We start from the raw sequence: 22,603 nt of genomic DNA, 5'->3' as shown, positions 1-22,603 counted from the left end.
TACTCCGGAGGAGGCACCCCCTCCTCCGGTTGCTTCGGCATCGGCCGCCGTGCTCCGGCCGAGGATGACCCCCGGAGATGAGCCAGCAGGGCATGCGTGAGGACGAGCCGGAGCCACCGTGGAGGAGGGAGAGGAAGGGCCGGTGGAGTAGGGAGGGGCGCTCCTCCGTCGAGCCACGGCTGATTGCCGGCAGCGATGGGAGCGAGGACGCCGTCGATTGTGCGCCCCCGCCAGAAGGCGCGCCGGCCGTCAATGTTGTTCCACACCGTCGAGTGCGGCACATCGCGGACGGTGCGCCGGTGCTCGTCGGCAAAGAAAAGGTGCCGGTCTCCCGAGCCCACTCCGTCGCCGACTGCTGCTCCGATGTCAGGGCGACCCAGCGCTCCCAGATGCGCTCCCGCAGGCGCGCACCCATCGGCACCGGCGGACGGGCCTGCCGCCCCAACTTAGCTGCCAGCAGTGGGGCAGGCGGCAATCCGGCGGCGACAGGAAGCCCGCCGTCCGAATCGCGTCGCCCTCGTTGATGCGAAGCCAGCGGCGTTCGTCCCAATGGGCCATGGCGACGTCGAGGGCGAGGGAGAGGAGAGAAGGCAAGGGAGGAGATGGTCGAGGTGGATGAATGGCGAGGCGACGGCGCTGCCTTTTATAGGCGCTGCCAGGGGTGTGAACGCGGCGGGAAACGGCGTTGGGAATGCACGGGGGCGCGCCGCATGGAAACCGACAAGACGGAGCGGCGGTTTGACCCGGCGGCCGCCATAACTTGCCTGCGAAGCCGAGACGAAGCCAGTGGGCGAATAATGCCGAAACCGGTGAGGACAGTAAATGGCATCGACAAGGCAGGCCCACGCCATAAAACGCGACGCTGGCTCCCTTTGGGCTGTGTTCGGCCTGGGAGCGCCGGATATCTTTTTGGACCATGCCGGCTAAAAAACAATTTGGGAAGGCCGTCTGAATGGATTTTTAGGCGCCGGCGCCCCTCAAACCCTTTTAGGAGGCAGCTAGAGTTGCTCTTATGAAAGCATTTTTAACACGCAAAAATATAAAATTAGCGAAACAAATCTAAAGAACGCTCTTATGAAACAAATTTTGAAACAACTCCAACAAACGTACTACTGGATGGCACGTCCGTGTTCTTGCCATCTTGCCGAGATCTTTACAATCGATTTTTTAAGTACAGAGAGTGAGAGAGGGAGAGAGAGAGGAAGGGTAGCGGCAAAGATTCCGACAAGCACCAGCATGCATGTAGTTCAAAACAAACTAACTGCTCAAAGGCCAATATCTATTTCTAATCTATTACAAGATATTGAATTGGAATCGGTGGTAATGGGTGGGTGTCGTTGGTCGGTCAATTTCGTTAAAATTACAATCAATATGTCATTGTCCCTTATTTTCTTTCCCTCCCGCCTTATTCACGATTTCAGTAGCAGAAATTTTACGGTTTAGATTTACCGAAAGTTATCGTACGGTCCAAATTTGTCACAACATAATACGAACAGTTCTAAAATAAATCAATCTTCTTAGCATGAAATCCAAAATTCTTCGTATCCATCTCATTATGGAAATCAATCCGAACCCAAACAAAAAATCTCGGTATCAATCTCAGTATGGAAATCAATCCAATCAAAAAATCAATGTCCAGACTTCGTTTCCACCGGCTCGTGCTTGATACACTTTTCGTTGCTCCGTAGCATCGCATGGGTTCTTTTGCTAGTAGTAATAAAAGTAGAAATGTTTTCGTCGTTGGTCAGTATTTCCCGATGTAAACCGATCCGAGCTCGATCTCCCTTCGCACTCCCGTCGACCGAAATTGGATCGATCGATCCGTTCTGTGTGCTGCTCCGGCTCTGGCATTCATGATGGCCGGCCTGCTTTGATGGGCTATTGACGATGGGTTTTGTACAGTACGGATCGATGGGCTTGCGGTGGTGCAGGCGGTCACGAATCTCAGGATCGGGAGGCGCGGTAACAGATTGCATGTTATGTGAAACTACGTGATTCGTGATTCGGCTCTGATGAGATCTTGGAAAAAACGAGCTCCACCTATTTTAACTACAGGTCGCTCCGCTCCGCGAATTGAACTCCACGGATTTTGTCTGTTCACCTCGGCCCGCGGAGCTGGGAGCGGGAGTGCTCCCGAGCGGAGCCTAAGAAGGCGAGAGCGTCTGCTTCACGCCGTTTGTGAGTGCGCCGTCCAGCTCCACCAATGACGCCCCCTCCTCCTTCCCTTACCACGTCACGTGCGCGTGCCGACAGAGCCCCACCCGCAGCGCACGCCGGCAGGCTCCTGTAGCTTGATATACTCCTGATCCGTATGTAGGATTTTTGTGTCCTGCAACTTTATTATTTATTTGAATTCTAATACTCGGTCATATCATTATGGAATCACATGCTCATGGTTACATGATGCATGGAATGTATGCTGGTTGGAAGGTACTTAAATACACTTCTGTGTTTTAAGGAAGCTGGCGATTATCAATGGAATACAATATATCTTGTATGAATATTGAAAAAACTGTCTGGACATGTTGATAATCGAAAGTAGATAGGTCATTGGTTAGATTACAGCCCTAATGTCGACCTACATGATTAGTGGAATTTAAACATGATCATGGCGCATTGCTCGCGTGTGCATGTTCCGAGGACCCATAGTTAGAGTCCCTAACGGATGGACTATATCGTGATTAGTAGTTTAATCTGAACTCTATCTAGAAACTAGTTTAAATCCGAGGATTTAAAATTAGGACTTTTATCTGTAGATGCAGTATAAGAAGGTTCTTATCTCATAACTTCAGATTGCGGAATTGTGAGCGGCATCACGAAAAAGCACAGAGGAATAAGGACATACCACCCGAAATTTCCAAAACACCGTACACGTCTAGCGACGAGTCGAGCTCCTCCAACACCGTACACGGCCACAGCGGCCGAGGATGCGCTCAAGCAGCTCGGTGTCGCTGGCGATGGATCTAGCCGAGCAGCTTCTCCTTGCACGGCCCTCGCGGTCGCACTTGCCTGCGCGCGCCGGCCTTCCTCACTAGCAGGGCTGCAGGGGTTTCGTTAGATCGGCAAGAGGAATGGCTTGCCGCTACCGTCACCCCATAGCCTGAAATCGCTGACGGCCAGACCGTCGGGCACCGCCCGGTTGGCAACTACGAGAGGGCAGAAGACACTGCATGTGATTGGAATTCCAATAATCCAATCGGCAGGCCACTTCACGAGAATCTTGATCTACCACCAAAAACCAGAGCACCAGGCCTGCCGCGATGGCCTACTGGGATACAAACAAAAATAAGTTCAGCAAGCCCATGTCAGAAGGAACATAAAATTTCTAAAAGAGAGAGTTTCATTACATGTCAAAAAATTTGTGGAAAATTTATTAACAAAAAATACTCAAGCCCACGTCGACAGAACATAATATTTCCAAAAGAGAGATCTCATGTCAAAAAATTCTTGGGAAATTTATCAACAAAAAAATACTTTTATTACCGATTGATGTCTCAGACACATATATACCATTGTCAAAGTGTTCTCAGGTGTAAACTCGCCAACTTCGACCGAGACGATATCGCGAGGAAGAAGAGATCACTGGAAGAAGAAAAAAATTGAAAGACAACCATGGTTCTGTTTCTTTCGATTGAATGCCAAATTATATTGTTATCTTTTCAATAAGCATGATTTTTCATTTGCATATGTTTAATTGGTCGTGACAATGCACGATCACTGTACCAGTACTTAGAGCATTTCCAACAGATGATGTAAAATAAGGCTTGTGTCCAAAAAACCGTTTTTAGGGCACGGGCAGCAAAAAAAAAACCTCTCCAACAGATGATGTAAATTTATCATCTGCCCTATAATTTTAGGGCATGCCCCAAATTTTCAACCCAAGTGATATATATTTGGGGCAATGAATAGTGTCCTATTTTACATCATCTTGATTTTTGCTAGTGTCTTATTTTGCATCATCTGGAATGATTTTCCTATTTTAGGACACGAAAAACTGAAAAAGTGATGCCCTAATTTTTTAGCGTCCTGTTTTTCCGATTACTAATATTCCTTGGACTTGGACTTGGCTTGGGCGCATGCATGCAGAGATCTGTCACGTCCACGTCGACGAACCGTCCTAGGCTAGCTGCTGCTGTATCCATGATTTCAGGGCTATAATGGCTTCAAACTTCAACTTTATCATGCTCGCGAGTGAACCTGACCCTACGTCTTCTCCAGTCCTTTCTACTCCACCTGCAGCCAAACCTTTTTTTTTTAGAAAACCTGCAGCCGAACCTATTCGGGGGCTTCCGCGATTCCCAAGCCACAGGAAACACATTGATCATGGATTTAAGAGTTTCACACATACATAGAAAAAAAATATGTCCCTGGCAATTTGAAAGAGAGAAAGAAATTCATATGTTTTTTTATAAAAAATTGCGCAAACAATTTAAATTCCATCCTAGAAAATTTGGATGTTTGTCAAAAAAAATTAATCCGCCTGACATTTGGAAATTTTGGTTGTGAGTCTGCGGCGGTTCAGGAGAGAGTCCGGCCCGGTGGGTGGCATAAAGGCCCGGTTAACCACAATCCACCGATTTTTCCCATCAGAGTAGCAGCCCCATAGGACATCCGGCCCATTATGCTAATCACTGTTTATCTAATGGTCATAAATGGTCAGGATGCCAAATCTAACTGTTGAGATAGTTGATGACCTGATGGAAGGTTGCCAGGTTTTACTGTCCTAAATTGGCTGGGCATGCACCATGCATGCATTGTTTTTTTTTATTGATGCGCGCATGTAGCACTTAGCAGCTTCCCCGGGCATTTAATTTCCTTTTCGCATACAGCAGCTTCACATGTCAATCTTCATTTTTTTTTAGTATTGCTAAAAACCTCCAATTTCAAATGTTGGTATATTAACAAAAAAATTAATCCGCTATACAATTTGGAAAGGAGGGAGTACTGGGTCAGGCAGTAGAGCACAATTAAAGAAAATATTCAAAAGAAAAGAAAAGCAGTGCATAATGGTTCTCGGGCCTAGAGAACAACGCTGGGTGACAGGTGTAGAGTCCACAAGCTATACTGCTAGGGTCCTACGCCTACAGCCCGGCAAAACAAAAAACGACAGACCTTTTACATCAAAAGCCAGGGATCCTGAGCCAAGCCGTGCCACTGCATACTACTTTCCGGAACACAACATTTTACTTCTTTTTCTAGAGGCTGGCATGATCGAGCCGTGCCACCCGGGCTGATCTTGTCTTGGCATTCGCCCGAGCATCCGACGCATATTCGCCGACCAAACACGTCGACATGCAACGAGGTGCACCCGGACGGCAATGGTTGGACCAGATTGGTCGGCCAACAGCTTGGGGGGCTGCTAGCTCTTCGTTGAGATAATCCTGATTTTCCTGGCCTCTCGTGAACTCTATTTCTTTCCGTTGCTTCCCCCGCGCGCAGAACTGGCTCACTTCGGTCGTTCGTTTGCTTCCGTCGTGCAGATGGGCAACCTAGAGCCCAGCTAGCCCACGTTCTGTCCAGAGATCCATAAAACAACTTTGGCTTAGAAGCTGTTCATCAAGTACGTAGTGACCCTAAGGCCCAGCCCTGTCCAGGCAAGTTGGATTTTTTGGTCAACCAGGTCAGCGCCCCCGGGGCTCAATTCTAATCCGATCCATAAAACAACTTTGGCTTAGAAGCTGTTCATCGAATATTGCTCAGATTTAAATTTGATGATCTCGTCAAAATCGTACACTTCATTGCCATGAGATTATTTCGGGATCAGGCTCATCCGTTAGAGCGTCTTACTCGGGACACGTCCCCAAACCTTCTTCTCTGGTCGTCTGGTGACAGGGGACATGTCCTCAGTTTTGATGTTGTGAGATCGGTTCTCCTCTGGTGGTAAGGGACATGTCCTCCCAAGTCAGATCCAACTCAGGCGCCTTCTCCGGTTCTCCTGACGGCAAGGGACATTTACCAGACGCCTCGTCAGTTTTCCTCGGGTGATAGAGGACATGTCCTCCGTGGGACCCACCACTCATCCGCTTGTAGTCCGGTACGCATGCTGTGCATTCTTACTGTGCATTCTTTTAGAGTATATGGTACTGTGCATTCTTTTAGAGGATTACGTACGGACCAGACAATATTTTCAGTTTAACTTGGTCGTTAAAAAATACTACCTCCGTTTCATGATTCTCGTCGAAATCTTACATGTATTTAGACACTTTTAAAAAATAGATACATCCATTTTTTAGAAAATTTTGATGCAAGAATTATGGAACAAAGAAAGTTATTTAGACTAAAAATCACGTCATGTCTAGATTTAAAAAAAACGAATAATGAAAGGAGACCCGACACGGACACAGTGTAAACGGTGCTCCTACTTAGCTATTTACACAGTACACAAATAAATTTGGAATGTACTCTGTTCGAATGAGCTAGCTTGTGAAATATTCGTACCGGCCCGACTCTGCCCCGCTTTGCATCCACAGCAGCGGCGTTCATGAGTAAGTGGTACTAGTACTACATTTTGGTAAGTGTATTGAAAAGTCTGCGGATAAGTATTTTGCCAATTTGGTGCCGTCCTCCATTTTCCTCGGTCAGCATTCATCCGGGCGGCCGAGGTGATAAAAATAATAGTTTTTCCGTTTCGTAATTCTTGTCGAAATATTACATGTATGCACACGTTTTTTTAAATGGATACATTCATTTTCTAGCAAATTTGAGAGAATTATGAAACGGAACGAGTACCAGTTAAGCCTCCAATTCTCCTGTTCGGTCTGCGACACAACTGGTGTTGCCGGCCGATAGAAGCCGAGCAGATGCATCAATCGAGCATAAAAAACTGAGCAGTTGTTAGCGTCTATGTCACCTTCACTAAGAGCTAATCCGGTAATGAGAAGAATAAATTTACTTTCTTTTTAACATACGACATACATATAAATATACAATAGCGTGTACTAGGTTAATATATCTTGTGCTTTTAACATGCTGGTCGTTATTTTCCCCGTTTTCTAATATGGATTCTCGTCATACGGAGCATATATTGTCCTATTGGATAAGACGAGGCAGGAATGCATTGGAACGGCGAAACATCACTACAGTGCACGGTCCGCTGGGAAAAAACAAACTGGCCTGTCGCAGGGCAGCAGGAGGAACCATCCTATGAAGTGTTGAAGCATGGAGTCCACCCACAATGCCGAGTGCTTCCTACTGTACTGCTACCTGATCCCTAGCTAGACCGTAGGAGGGAGGGCAGGGTGCAGAGTCAAAGCAGCTTGCTGCAGTATTCAGATGGACCCTACGCGGAAGCCCTGCACCGGCACGGCAGCAGCCCAGAAACGGAGAGAGAAGGCAACGGACAAAGGCAACAAACAAGAGTGCTCAGCAGCTGCTGCCGCTGCTCCGTGCGAATTTGGTTGCCCCTATTTAATGGCGCCAGGCCATGGAATCAAATCAAACACAAATACAGAAACGGAAGCGCAGAGATTCTACCGGTACAAGCCGATGGTGCAGCTGCATGCACGGTGCAATTTTTTTCTGAGTTTCGATGCTGGAGTACTAGTACGGAGTACTAGCTGTGTGGTCTGTGGCCAACAATGCCTTTTCCATGCACTGGCTGCGCGCCGTGCGCGTACGCGTGTTACGTTTACGTGCCTCGTCAAGAAGAAAGTTCACGAGCGAGTCCAGTTTCAGTCTGCGCTCGAGTCGTCAAATCGCTCCGGTCAGATTAGTCAATTACCCCACCTCAAATCAAAGAGATAACATCATGAGGCTGCCGTCATCATAGCGATATTCAGCCACTCCGCCACGCAAAGGGTGGTCGCTTCGCTTCGACGGCCAACAACAAGATAGGGGACAGATTGGCTCCGATCAATCTATGGCGCCCCAACCAGTCTTGTTGTTGTCGTGTACTCCGCAGTACCCCGTTCCATAATATAAGTCACGCATTTTAAAAAAAAATTTGACTATCAATTAGACCAACAAAATGTGAATTATGTATTATAAAAATTATACCGTTGGGAACTTCTTTTAAATATGAATCTAGTGGTATAACTTTTATAACACATGATTCACATTTTGTTAATCTAAAACATAGTTAAAGATGGACCTCGAAATACGTGGGCGCATTATAATACGGAACGGAGGATTTATAAATTTACGGCACTGGCACGGGCGCTGTGCAGGGTAGGCTGCAGCCTGTTGGCAGTGCCCGAGGCAAATGAAACATGGGTGTCGTTTTCATCAACTTGGCCCAGAACAATTAAGCAAACCGTCGTCCGTGTCGATCACATTTGTAAATTCTGCAGCTTGATCAAAGTTACAGCGAATTTAATGACGGCCGAGAAATTACTGTATTTCTGACAACGGTTAAGTGTTTCTCTAGCTAGGTTGTAAAAATAGGTGTGGAGAACTGGAGATACTTAACTACTCAGTTCTACGCTATCGAGTTGCATGTAATACTTCTGATCTCCTGCAGGTCGTACTGCTCGATTGATTCGATTCATGCCAAATATACACCCATCCTAAACACTGCCTGCATAATTTTGTGTATGTTGTAGTCTGATTGTTTAAACTGTATGGAAGATTTTTCTTCACAAGGTTTACATTTTAAGGTGTGTAGGTTGCTAAATCACAATGGCAACCTTTTTCTTTTGACAATGGCACTACTTTGTTTTAGGAACTGTGAGTACTCTTGGATGCACACTTTGGCGTCAATATCTTAGTATTAACGTGGAATTAGTGTTATTACAAAAATTTCAACCACTATAACTTCATGGAGAAGATCTAATGTACTTAAAAATGTGGTACTCCTTTCGATACATATTAGTTGTCGGAGCTTTGTTTCGATACTCACTGCCAAAAAAAAAACATTTTTGCTACCACTCAGTCGCTTGAGAAAATCTATTTCTCACTTGATTCACGGAGCCCTCGATTTCGGACGAAGAGTCGCACAATTGGTTAGCAACCTGCTGCTAATAATTGCGTTACCTTCGTCGCTCCCGGATTGGGCTGGCCGGCATGTTCTGTTTGTACTGGGCTGCCAAACGAAAGTGGGTGCTCGTGGACCTGGTTTTATTAGCTTTGTGGGCTCATAGATTAGATTGGGAGTATGTTTTCTTGTGCTTTTGGACTTTTTTATTTGTTCTTTTTATCTGTCCACACTTGACGAACATGGGTTGTGTGGTATTGTGTAATTTGAAGCCCTCTAATTTTAGGTGTCAAAAATAATTTACTGGCAGATTTGGTTTGTGTAGTTTTAGATTTATGTACTTCTTCCAGACGGAATTACTTGTCTCAGATTTAGTGCAAAGTTGTATCAACGACAAGTATTTCCGGCCGGAGGATGTACATATAATTTTGTGCTTATGCTAGTTGGGATCGTTTTCCCTCAGGCTGTTGGACTGTTTGATTTTTGTGTTTTTGTGTTTTCAAGTCCTGGAAGTGGGGGTGGTTTCGAACCCCCTTTGTTTCTTTTCGTGGCTTTTCGAGTTCTTCGTCTCGTCCCGTGTCTGCGACAGTTTGATATTTGCTATTTTTGTTTTTTGGGTGCGAGTTCAATCTTTGTTTGAATTTTGATTAATCTCTAGGTTGTAATTTCAAGTGTTTTTTATGCTTGTGTGCGAATTTGATTTTGAAATGTATAATTGGATATTGCATCTTCGGACGGCTAAAATTGCACATGTTTTTCGTGTAAAATTTGGATTTTGAAATGTACAATTGGATATTGCAGCTTCGGAGGTAAAATTGCACGTGAAATTTTGTGTGCAATTGAAAGAGATTGGACTCCATACGTCGACTGAGAAACACAAATTCTTAGTTGACTAAGTCGCAACCACTCCTAAAGAATAACCGTCAAATTTTAAAAATTGCACCTGAAATTTTAGGTATAGTTTTAAAAATTGCAAGTAAAATCTTTATGCGCAAATTTAAAAATTGCACGTGAAATTGTATCTGCAAATTTATAGGCATGGATTGTTTTCCGTGTGTATTCAATTGTCCTGCATGCACGTGATGGCTCCCGTATGTATTCAATCTCATGCATACTACAATCAATAGTTGTTTTCGGTCCAGAGCTGATGGACGGGCCAGGCATCGACTGAGATTTTTTTAATCTCAGTCGCCTGATCCCTGGTCAAACCCAAAAAAAAAGCTTTGTTTCGATACGGATGTATCAACATATATACAATGAAACGTGTAAATAAAGTTACGGGCGAAATAATATGGATACGAGGTAGTACTTGAAATTGAGTGAGTCTAAGAAACCCTCGGGACTGGTCTAAATAAAAATAACACTACACTTTTAAGTTGACAAAAAATCCTCGTTTGAAGGACAAGCATGATTTTGCCTACCAGGCACACGGTTTTAGCCTAGGCAGGCATGTATGTTTGCTTCGACGGGTTGCATGTGCGTTCCGCGGTTCCAGTATATATGGAGTATTTGGCAGTATATATGCTTAGTACCTTCCCGTAGAATGATTGTGACAGGAAGCTGATTCCGTCTTACAAGCGATTTGTATATACTCCCTCCGATCATAACTCGTTGTCTAAATATTATACTCCCTCCGTCTAACCAAGAATGTCTCAACTTTGATCAAATTTGAATGCATCTATACACTGAGTTATGTCTAGATACATTCAAATTTTGACAAGCTTGAGACATTTTTTGTTGGATGGAGGAAGTATGTATCTAGATGCTTTTAAAAAATAGATACATTCATATTTGAGCAAATTTGAGTTAAAAATTTAGTAAGATGAGACTCAAAGCACATCCCTGAAGCGAGGTGGACTAAAGAAGACTAAGAGGTAGGCGCAGCTAAGACCTTGCCCATGAGAACTTTATAAATGTTCCATGAGAATAACAAGGCATATCGAGTCAGAGCGAGCCGGGCGGGAAGAAGTCGTCATGCATGAGTACGCGTTTGGACGCGCGGGGGATGGACCGGCCGGAGATATTGCCGCCCGGCCACGATACACATGATCGATGGGTTGTCGCGCACACGCAAATAACAGTCCCGTTGCATATTCAGTTACTTGCAGCAAATAACAGGGGACCATGCATGCAGCGACGTCGTACGTGTGGTGCCCGGATATCTTTCGGTTAGATTGTCGATCGAGTAGCTGTTGGCACGATGTAGATTTAGTACTCCGTACTAGATATACTCCGCATAAGCGATCGCGCGCATTGTGGTGAGATCAAGACGCGCTGCGGGATATGGCACGTGCAGCTACAGCTTTTGTGAAGCCTCCGTTAATTGTGCATCGCCCGGCCGCAGACACAACTAACGCACGTCCGGCCGTACGTACGCGGTCGATCGGTCCAACTCGAACACACACCTAGCTTGACCGGATCAAAAGCACATATCATCATCTTACGCTCCTACACGTACGTTTGCTTAGGATGTTGCTGAAACGCGTGAGCCAATTAATTCAGCAGAGATTAATTATCGTGACAAATTAATCATTAGCTTTGAGCACGCACGCATGCTGACAAATTAAATTCGCTCATCGAATTGTACACTTGTTGCTCCCTTGGCTGAAAGATTTGCATCGTAAACAGATGTTAGAGAAAAGTGTTGAGGCCACAATTAGAGGTATTTTTACTGCCTTTATTTTTCCCACGTATTAATTACTTTCTCCATTCACTTTTAATCAACTTAGTTGACAGTATAACTATTATTTCTCCGGCCGGCTCGTGGGGGCGGTTTTGCCGCTGGCGAGGTCGTGTCCGGATGTCCAGGTGGGGGAGGGGAGAAGGTGTCGCCTTCCTCGTGTTGGAATAATCTCCCCGCGCTCCATCCCCGTTTAGCAGAACCTGCGGTTGGAAGCCACTGCTACAACAGCAATGAAATCAGAACAATGTCCTCGCCGTCATGTTTCTTTTAAATAAACAGTTCGTATACATAGATATTTTGTGATATTTCTGAACATAAGTACTACATAATAACAAAAGAATTCTCCCAATAAAGAAGCGAAAATAGAGGTCAATATAATGTTGGGTGCAATATGGGAAGATAGCTCCTTTTAGTTTTGATTAGGAGAGTGCTACTTTCATGCCTGCTACTTATTTAGAGTGATCGTGGAGCTATCCCATTTCTATTTCCCGTTGTGGTAAATCGGGAGGCGGTAACTATTACATGGTTTCTACAGATAATGGCATGCAGCTTAAACAGTTTGTCTGTTGGAGATCCACTTGCTGATAATATCGTGGTATCCCCAGGAAGGCCGGAAAATACCTATTACTTCAGGTTTGTGTACTACGTATAATTTTCTGCACTACGTATCACAAACATCATCCACACAAGTTAATATATGAGACAAGGTACGTACAATTTCAGTGGCGCCGCAGGCCTCTTGCTCACGTATCCCCATCAGCAACTCCACGCGACCAAACATGATGCCCCATTTCCTTAGCAGCTGCTCCTAACCGATCCGCATGATAGGGTTCATGTGATTTCTGATCTGACATGTGCATTCACAATATGAGCTATTACAGCCTAAGGCTTTTTGGTTCCCCTTTCGACCAGACTCATCATGCTACTTCCTTATGTTTGGTGAAGTTGGACCAAAAAGGGCATGATTAGTATATTTCTTCATGTGCTTATCTTCATCTTTCTGTTTAGAGGTTGTGCTCACATTTAAACTTATTGGGTTTTTTCATATGAGCTGGAACCAACAACTAATAATCATGATGTGTTCTGATACCGATGCGTGTCATCTGTCTTTCCCTGCTACCATTTTTTCCAGGCCAATTGGGAGGCTAAAGGAAGAAAACTGTCACTGGAAGTTGCATTGTTCGATGCAAAAATACTAATTGTTGGAAGATAAAGGAGTACATATAACAGGTAATCTTAATAAGCTCCTCAAAAGAAAGAGGAAATAAGCTACTTCTCTGTTCATGTTCAGATATTGAACTGAAATTTTAAACTTGCATTTTGCAAATTTAATCTGCTCTTTATGCATCTCAAATGCAAACCGTTCATGTCTCTGAACTCGATCATACCACGAATAGTTGATGATGGTATTAGTATATGCATATCCTTGAGTGCTTGCTAGATCTAATGATGCCGACCATTGACAGAGGAAAGACTCACTGCTACCTTCGCTGATTGTTGTCAAGTAAGTTACTTCAACTTGAAGGGTTGAGTTCTGCTGATATTAGAAGCTAGGAAATGCTAGAAATGGAGATTACTCTGTTTAACTGCTATGGCACAACACTACTTGGTTGGGTGTTGCTAATTTTGGTTATTTACTTGGAACCAACATTTTCCTTTTTCCTCTTTATAGAGTATTCCTCAGTTCCATAATTCTTGTCGAAATATTACATGTATCTAGATGTTTTTTAGAGTAGATATATCCATTTTTGGGCAAATTCGAGACAAGAATTATGGAATGGAGGGAGTAGGTTGCAATGCATTCCATGTCTCGTGATCTTTGCTACTGGGGATTTGCAAATATGTGGACTGGAAAAGAAGTTATATAAATAATTTCAACTCTAAAAAACATTGCCTCTCTTCAGAAAACACAATAATTATTTCTTGGTCAACTTTAGCTAAACACCTCGATTTTTGTTCAGTTTACTGCTGTGAAGTTAGAAAACTATCATCCCTGATGCAACTCGCAGCTGCACATATATTAACTTACGCACCTTTCGGATATGCTTGCTTGTTTGAATGGAATTTGGGGACTAATTATTTTCTGGAAGTCTAATGTAATTACTTGATGTGTGGAGTGGAAAAGGAGTTATAAAAATAAGTTTAACTTTAAAAATATTGCGGATCTTCAAAAAAATGCTAAAGATTTATTTATTGGTCAACTTTAGCTAACCATCTTTCAGTTTGCTGCAGTGAAGTTAGAAAACTTTCATCCGTGATGCAACTCGCAACTGAACCTACATACCTTTTGGATGCTTGACTTTTTGAATGGAATTTGAGGACTAATTGTCTTCTGGATGACTGATGTAATTACTCAATGCAAAGTATCAATAATTATATCGGGTTGCTTATTGTCACTCATGTAGCAGGGATTAGCCGGTGCAAAATTCTCCTTGTGATACAGTAGGAACAGGTGCAAAACATAAGCACATGCATCTATGACTCTGGATTGAAAGTTTACTTTCTCAGGTTACAGAAGCATGTGTGTGCAAATCAAAGAAACATCTCCTATAAGACAGCCTATAAATTGTTTATAATGATTTCCTGGTTAATGAAACATACTTACATGAAGATCTTGAATTTCTTGTTTTCATCACTATTTGCTCTACCACTGCTTCCATACGAGCATAACTACAGACCGTACAAGTCATAATTATAATGTCATAACCTACCAGATCGTATGAGTTATTTTTCTCTTGCATTTGCATATAGTTTATCTAAGAGATTGCGTGTTTGTCTCATTATTTCAGGAAATAAAGCTTGAAGTTACAGGGCATATCATTATTTATTTTTAAAAATAGCCTCTTAAGTATTGTTCTGAGAACAGCTCTCGCTCATGCTCTCCGTATCAAAACTTATAACCTCAGAAAAAGAATCATATCAGATTGTTGGGATATTTGGTGCTCCATCTATTGACTGCTATGATGCTGAACTTATTTTTTGCTCGCTATCAGAATGCCATTTTATATTGAGAATCCTGAGAGCTACAGCTTGGCATGACAGATTTCAACTCTGACTTATCTGACCACGCATATTCCAACAGGAAGTAGATTTGTTTACACTGGATCTTGCTCTTTATGGAGATTTAGAATGAAGAAGCAGATGTTTAATTGGTTTGTTACACTACTATGAACCGCTAAATTCATTCTTTTGATTCCCATTCTGGATTTGTGTCAACTAAGTGGTTCAGAGCTTTGGTATTTGATGGAATTTTATTCCTATCATTCTATTGTCGAAACTGATGGGTGTGGCAACGCGCACCATTGTGATCTAGTTTGTAAAGGAAAATGGGCCAGAAGACGGTGCACTGTGGGATATATTTCGGAGGGAAGATGTCAGCAAACTACATGATTATCTAATGAAGCACAGCGAGGAGTTTAGCCATTACAACTGTGAACCAGTGAAGCAGGTGCTTAGTTTTATTTTGCTATTTGACTACCACATTCGATATGACATCTGATTCTCATATTTGTATAATTGCTGTACGGTGGCAGGTTACTCATCCTATACATGATCAGGTTTCTCATATTTGTATACGAATGAGCACAAGAGGAAGCTTAAGGAAGAATATGGTAGGTTAAGGCAACGATGCCTTTTGGAAGATTAATATTCCCTAACTCATTAATTCCTTATTTTTCCGTGGCATATGCAGGAGTTGAGGCCTGGACATTTGAACAGAAGCTTGGTGAGGCAGTACTTATCCCTGCAGGTTGTCCCCACCAAGTGAAAAATCTGAAGGTATGATATGGAAAGAGCTGTCTGTTTCCGTTGCTGCTGGTGCCATGTCATATGCTTGTGAAATGAAAGGATTGTTGTTACATTTGTTAGCTACGGCAAGAATGAACTCGATGAACACTCAGAGACGAAGGTTTGTGCTGCATAAGCGTTGCAGCTTTTCTGGGCTTCTTCTCCTTCTATTTATTCAACGGGAAAAGGAAACGGTTGCCTCCCCGATCAGCCCCTCTACTGCATCGTGCCATCCCACGACCAGAGCCAAAACCGGATCACGCATCTACTGGCCACGGCATGCACAACAACCTCGCAATGCTCGTGGCCTGATCAAAACAGAAAACGGATCTAAAGCAACATAAGGATAAACTGAAAGCTACTATTATTTCCAACAAACTCCCCCTAATCAGTTGCCTTTCACCTGGATCATCCCAATGCACTCGCGCAGCTCCTCAAACTTGGCCCGGGGAAGCGCCTTGGTAAGGATAACAGCGAGCTGCCCATTGGTGTTGACGTAGTCGACGGAGATTTTCCATTCCTCAATGCACCCTCGGATGAAGTGATGCCTTGTCTCGATGTGCTTGCTCCGATCGTGAAACACCGGGTTCTTGCACAGTTGGAGCGCCGCCTTGTTGTCGATGAGGATGGTGGAAACCTCTGGATCAGCTCCAAGAAGATCGCCAATGAGATGCCCGAGCCAAACTCCATGGCACGCGGCAGTGGTGGCAGCAACATACTCCACCTCGCATGATGATAGCGCCACCACCCTCTGCTTCGATGACTGCCATGTCACCGGGCTGCCGGCAAACATAAACAGCACGCCGAATGTGCTCTTCCGGTCGTCCACATTGCCAGCCATGTCCGAGTCGCTGTAGCCGACTAGACGCGCTGACTTCCCCTTCATGAACTGGCAGCCATAGTTGCGAGTACCAGCAATGTACCGCAAGAGGTGCTTGACGGCGCCGAAGTGCTCCGTCGTCGGATTCTCCATGAACCTGCTCACATAGCCCACAGCGAACGAGATGTCCGGCCTCGAGTGCACAAGGTACCGGAGGCTCCCGACAATGCTGCGGTAGAGCGTCGCGTCCATCGGCGGGTTCTTGCTCTCCTTGCTGAGCTTGAGCCTGGCCTCCATGGGCACATGCACGGGGTTGCAGTCCGCCATGCCAGCCTTCTGGAGGATCTTGTCGACGTACCCGCCCTGACACAGGGTGATGCCGTCTGCGTCCAGGCGCACCTCCATGCCGAGGTAGTAGGTGAGCTCACCCAGGTCGCTCATCTTGAACGACTCCTTCATCTGCAACTTGAAGCGATCAACTTCGTCCGCATCGGCGCCCGTCACAATGAGATCGTCGACGTAGACATCAAGGAGAACACGCTTGTCGCTGTCCCCACGCGCATACACGGCGTGCTCGTTTGGGCTCCTTGTGAAGCCCAGCTGTGACAGTGTGTCGTCCAGCTTCGTGTTCCACGCGCGAGGGGCCTGATGGAGCCCATAGAGCGCCTTCTTCAGGCGCAGCACCTTGCTGTCACAGCCGTTGCGCACAAAGCCAAGCGGCTGCACAACGTAGACTTCCTCGTCCAGCTCGCTGTTGAGAAACGCCGATTTCACATCAAGGTGGTGCACCTTCCCCCCGATGTGGGCGGCAATGGCGAGGATCAGCCGCACGGAGTCGAGCCGGGCGACCGGCGCGAACACCTCGTCAAAATCGATGCCGGCCTTCTGCACGTACCCCTTAGCGACCAGACGCGCCTTGTGCTTGATCACGTTCCCGGCGGCGTCCTTCTTGATCTTGTACACCCACTTGAGGCCGATGGGGCGTTTGCCTGCAGGTAAATCGGTCAGCTCCCAGGTCTCATTCTCCTCGATGCACTGCATCTCATCGAGCATGGCAAGGCGCCAGCACTCGTGAGGCTCAGCGGCCTCGAACGTGTCCGGCTCATCTACCGGGAGAAGAAGCAGGCGCTCGGCCTGCCCAGTCGGCGTGCGCCCGGGGTGTGCAGATCAGAAACGCATCGGTAACGGTGGTGCGTCTCCGAGTTTGCGTCGGCATTGAACATGCTGGGGTCGTATGGCGGAGGTGCCGCGAACTCCACGGGCCGCGCGGCGGGTGTCGGCGTGCGTGGTGAAGTTCCTGCCCCGGCAGGCGAAGAGTCTGCAGCGGCAGACAGAGTGGCGTCGCCCTGCACTGTAGCAGATCCAACGTTGTCGCTGGGTTCTGCCGCAGATCCTGCCGCGGCAGAGCGCGCGGCAGAAGCTCCCCCGAATCCTGGCACAGGGAGAGTGAACTCCATGCCCGTTACCTCGTCGGCTTGCTCCCCCCACGCCCCGCTTGCGCCTTCATCGAAGACCACATCGCGAGAGATATGGACTCACTGGGTCGTCGGGTCGTAGTAGCGGTAGGCTTTGGAGCCCAACTCGTACCCTAGGAACACCATCGGCACAGATCTATCATCAAGTTTCTTCAGATTTGGCCGAGTTACCTTAACATGAGCGACGCAGCCGAAGGTGCGCAGGTAGTGGATGTCCGGCTTCGCGCCGTGCCAGGCCTCGTGTGGCGTCATCCCATCGAGGCTGTGGGTGAATGAGCGGTTCAGGATGTAGACCGTAGTCGACACCGCCTCGCCCCAAAACTTGGCCGGCACGTTCTTGGCCTTCATCATGCTCCTTGCCATGGCGACGATGGTTTGGTTGCGGCGCTCCACGACTCCGTTCTGCTGTGGAGAATACGGCGCGGTGAGGTGCCGCTGCACGCCGTTGTCGGCGAAGTACATGGAGATATCGTTCGATGTGAACTCTCCCCCTCGATCGGTTCGGAACGTGCGGAGCGCCTTGCCGGACTGCACCTCGGCCGCCGCCTGGTACTGCTTGATCGCCGGCACGGCCGCATCCTTCGCTGGGAGAAGGACGAGCCACATGTGCTGACTGTAGTCGTCGACGAGGAGCATGAAGTACTTGTTCCCGTGTGGTGTCGCCGGGGCGATCGGGCCACATAGGTCCGCGTGAACGAGCTCCAGGGGCTCTGTCGCGCGGTACTTGGCCTTCTGCGGAAACTACGCCAGCCGCTGCTTGCCGGCAAGACACGCCTCGCACAACTACTCCACGTGCTCCAGGAGTGGCAGCCCGCGGAACAGGCCGTCACACGCCATGCGTGCCAACGACTGGAAGTTCTATGCCCGAGTCGCGCATGCCAGCGCCAGGCATCGTCCTGCGCGTGCGCGGACAGGCACACGGGGCGAGCAATCTGCAGGCGAACGACGTAGAGGCGACTAGAATTACGAGGTACCTCGGCAAGAAGATGGTTCCGGCGGTCGCGCAGGGTCATCACCCCGCGATAGATGCGCATGTCGCAGTCATTCTCGTCAAGCTGCCCGAGGTTGACGATGCTGGTCCGCAGGCGAGGGATGTAGTGCACCTCGGTCAGGGCATGGTGCTCGCCGGAGCGAATTGAGAAAAGCACCGAGCCCTTCCCGCAGATATCCACCAGGGAGCCATCGCCAAACTTCACCTTGCCGTGGGCGTTCTCGTCGAGGTCGGCGAACGCAGCACGATCGCCAGACATGTGGTTCGACGCGCCTGAGTCAAGGTACCACTTGCCGTTGCAGTTCTCGCTGCCACGCCGAAGGTGAGCCTCCGCGCACTCCTCGTTGAGGAAGACTTGGCCGGCGACGTGCTGGGCTTCCGGCAACGAGATCGCCGCAGTCGCCATCAGCAGCGTTGGTTCGTCGTCGTCGCCGCCGGCATGCTGGACGAGCTGGGCCTCGTCCTTCTTCTTCTTCCTGCAGTCACAGGCCCAGTGCCCGAGTTTACCGCAGTAACGGTATTGATCCTTGGCCGGCTCGTCTCCTGCCGCGGCAGGAGGGGCAGGTTTGGCCGCGGCTTTCCCCTTGCCGCGCTTCCTGCCACCGCGCGATTTGCTGCCGCCGCTACTGCCGGATCCGTCGTCGTCGTGGCATTTGGACCGGGCACGCCATTCTGCCTCAGTGAGCAGAAGCTGGCTGCCGGCGCCCCCTTCGCCATCTTGTGCCAGGCGCTCCTCGGCACCCTTCAGGCGACCTGCAATATCTTCGATCGACGTGGTGTCGAGGTCGATGGTCGTATCCATGGTGTACGCGACCAGGGCGAACTGGCGTGGGACGGCGCGCAGGAATTTGCGCACCATCTTGCCCTCCGTGACCACCTCGCCTTGATCCGCCATCTTGCCGACGAGCGTGGTGAGGCGCATGATGCGGTCGTCGATCGTCTCACCGGAGCGAAAGCCAAACGCTTCGAACTCCTTACAGAGTCCTTGCGCCCTCACCTCGCGGACCGCCGCTGACCCCATTCGCATGGACTTCAGCGCGTCCCAGGCGTCCTTGGCGGTCTTCTTCGTGCCAAGCACCGTCACGAGTTCAAGAGGCACAGAACGGAGGGATCGCCTCCATCGCACTGCGCTCGTCCCCGAACACCTCCGTGCTGACAGTTACCGCTTCCCACAGATAGCAGGTCTGCAGGATTACCTTCATGAGGATGGACCATTCGCCGTAGTTGGAGCGGGTGAGCATGGGGAATTGGGTGGACTGGAGATTATGATCTCTGCCGCTCCGGTGGACGACCACGGAGCCGCCGTCCTGGGGCGTGGCCTCGTCCTCCGCTGAGCCTCCGGAGCCCTTTCCTTTCTCGCCGTACTTCGTCATCCCTGACTCTCTCTCTCTCTCTCTCACGGATCACCTCCAACGAGGCTCTGATACCACGTGTTAGCTACGGCAAGAATGAACTCGATGAACACTGAGAGACGAAGGTTTGTGCTGCGTAAGCGTTGCAGCTTTTCTGGGCTTCTTCTCCTTCTATTTATTCAATGGGAAAAGGAAACGGTTGCCTCCCTGATCGGCCCCTCTACTGCATCATGCCATCCCACGACCAGAGCCAAAACCGGATCACGCATCTACTGGTCACGGCATGCACAACAACCTCGCAATGCTCGTGGCCTGATCAAAACAGAAAACGGATCTAAAGCAACATAAGGATAAACTGAAAGCTACTATTATTTCCAACAACATTACCTTTTTATAGTTGTTGACCTCTTAATTTGATATTGGGCAGTCATGTATAAAGGTTGCACTTAACTTTGTTTCTCCGGAAAATCTGAACGAGTGCATAAAGTTGAGAGAAGAATTTGGCAGCTTCCAGGACGGCATATGATGAATGAAGATAGACTAGAGGTCTGGCAATTGTTTTCTCATTACTCCCATGATGTATCCATTTACATCGAAATAATCAACACTATGCCAATTTTTGTGCTGCTCTATTACTGTTATATCTGTTGACTTTAACATCCATTTTCCAGTTGGATCTACGGAGCTAAATCCTGAAATTCTGTGTGAACCTTGGAATCCAGGTTAACAAGATAGCTCTTCACGCGCTCCATAAAGCCATTATGGATATCGATGATGATTGTGGCCGTCGGATATCTGTACCAATATATTAAATTGGAGATGGTGGTGATGATACGGGCGTCGCGGTACGTCACTTCACTAAAATTACGAATCTGCCACCGCTGTCCTCACGCGTCTTTTAATCCCGGCTCCCGCGGTCCTCAAGCGCAGAAAAAACACGTACTACCCAAAAAAGAAAAAAACAACAACAGAGCCCTTCTCGCTCATCCTCTCCTATGAATCTCACCCCCACTCGATTCGGATCTCGCCAGCGCCCGCCGCCGCTCTTGGTCGCCTCCACCAGCTCATGCGCGTCGGCAGCGTCCGTGTGCGGAAGGCGGTTGCGGACCCGCGGCTCCGTCTCGCGCCCCGATCGCCGCCCCCACCGGCTCGTGTGTGCTGATGGCTCCCCGCGGGACTTGGACGGCGATGGGATGAGCCTGAGGCCGGGATGGCGGTGGCCTCACGCAAGGCAGCAGGGACCGCGTCAGCGCGAGCCATCGGTGGCCCTCCCGACGGGCAGTGGCGCGCGGCGACCAGTGGGCGGCGCGTGGGCGCGGTGAACGGACGGACAAGGCTGTGAGAGGGCGCACAGGTGTACTGGGCAGCAAGTGGGAGCAGGCGGCGTGCGGGAGTAGACGGGCAGCGGAAATCTATGGGTAGAGGCGGTGCGCACAAGCGGGCAGCCGCGCAATGTTCGGTGGCGGGATGAATCGGGACGGGGAGAGGAGGAGTTTGCACTCAGGGTGGATGGAGAGGATAGTCAGAGGGAGAGCGAGAGAAATTAGGAGAAGTGATTTGAGAAATAAAGTAGGGAGTAGGAGTAATAGGAGAGCAGGAAGGCTGCTTTATACTGCCGCTTGCTTTATATGATGGCGGTTGCTGCTTATCGATATACTGATGCTTGTTGTTTAAATCATCACGACACAAGAGGTCGAGCGGCTTGGTTGGATGGAAGTGATAAACGTTGTCATTGCTACATGTTCTTCGTTATTCATGATTATATTGAGAATCACTTCATCAATTCAGCAAAAAAGTTAAAATACGCTCACACATGACTTTCAAGTATGGCATATGCGTGAGAACAGTGATAAGCTAAAGGTAGAAAGCAAAAGAATTGAGTATGTGTCACTTTCTCTTTACACGAGATATAAAAATAAGACATGTGCAAAAGAGAAAGAGACCAGAGTATAGCCTACAAAATAAACATATCATAATCGTTATATACATATGTGTCCATGAAACACATCAACATTTGATTTAACGTTTTGATACAATTTTCTGTTGTTCCGTAGCAACGCACGGGTCTTTTGCTAGTTAAGATAATACAGCAGACGAGTCCGAGTTCCAGGAGTAGGAAGAGCGGTTCAAGGCTATAACAGTTATCTTCGGGGCACATCTGGATTAGAAACAGAATACTATGGGATGTGATAATCTTTCCGTTAGAACCAGGAAGATACCAATGAAATATTCAATTAAGAAAATCTTGCATGTATTTTGTATAAAAGGGTGTGAAATCATATGTGATGTGTAACATTGGCAAGTGTTTTAGATGAAACATTGATGTGGATACTTTGGATAATATGGATATTTAAGTGATGACATGTATCTTGTTTGGACTTAGTGCTTTGCTAGTGGTGTGCTGATCCATTAGTTTCTTATGTGAAAACATGGCGTGAGTTGTGTGAAACTTACCCTGAGTCAAGTCGTGGACTTGTGCTCGTACTGGTTATTTGTGTGTTCACTTTTAGGTGTTGCCGGAGCTAGAAGAACGTGGTCGATGACGGGATCGAGAGACGAAGCTTGGGAAGCTGAGGTCGAGGATC

At 47.5% G+C, this 22,603-nt stretch overlaps 1 protein-coding gene across 1 annotated transcript; it reads right to left on the bottom strand.

Moving 5' to 3' along the window:
* Nucleotides 1-17,735: 17,735 nt before the first annotated feature.
* Nucleotides 17,736-20,039, bottom strand: LOC106865632. Its single transcript, XM_014896134.1, has 3 exons — nt 19,863-20,039; nt 18,650-19,729; nt 17,736-18,407 (listed from the first exon to the last, which is right to left on the bottom strand). Exons 1-3 carry the CDS (start codon nt 20,037-20,039, stop codon nt 17,736-17,738), a joined length of 1,929 nt encoding a protein of 642 aa, XP_014751620.1.
* Nucleotides 20,040-22,603: the final 2,564 nt, after the last annotated feature.

The sequence above is a fragment of the Brachypodium distachyon genome, chromosome 1, assembly GCF_000005505.3.
Source record: "Brachypodium distachyon strain Bd21 chromosome 1, Brachypodium_distachyon_v3.0, whole genome shotgun sequence".
Taxonomy (NCBI): Eukaryota; Viridiplantae; Streptophyta; class Magnoliopsida; order Poales; family Poaceae; genus Brachypodium; species Brachypodium distachyon.
The sequence above is the reverse complement of the archived record's forward strand: the minus strand, read 5'-3'. Positions and strand labels throughout refer to the sequence as shown.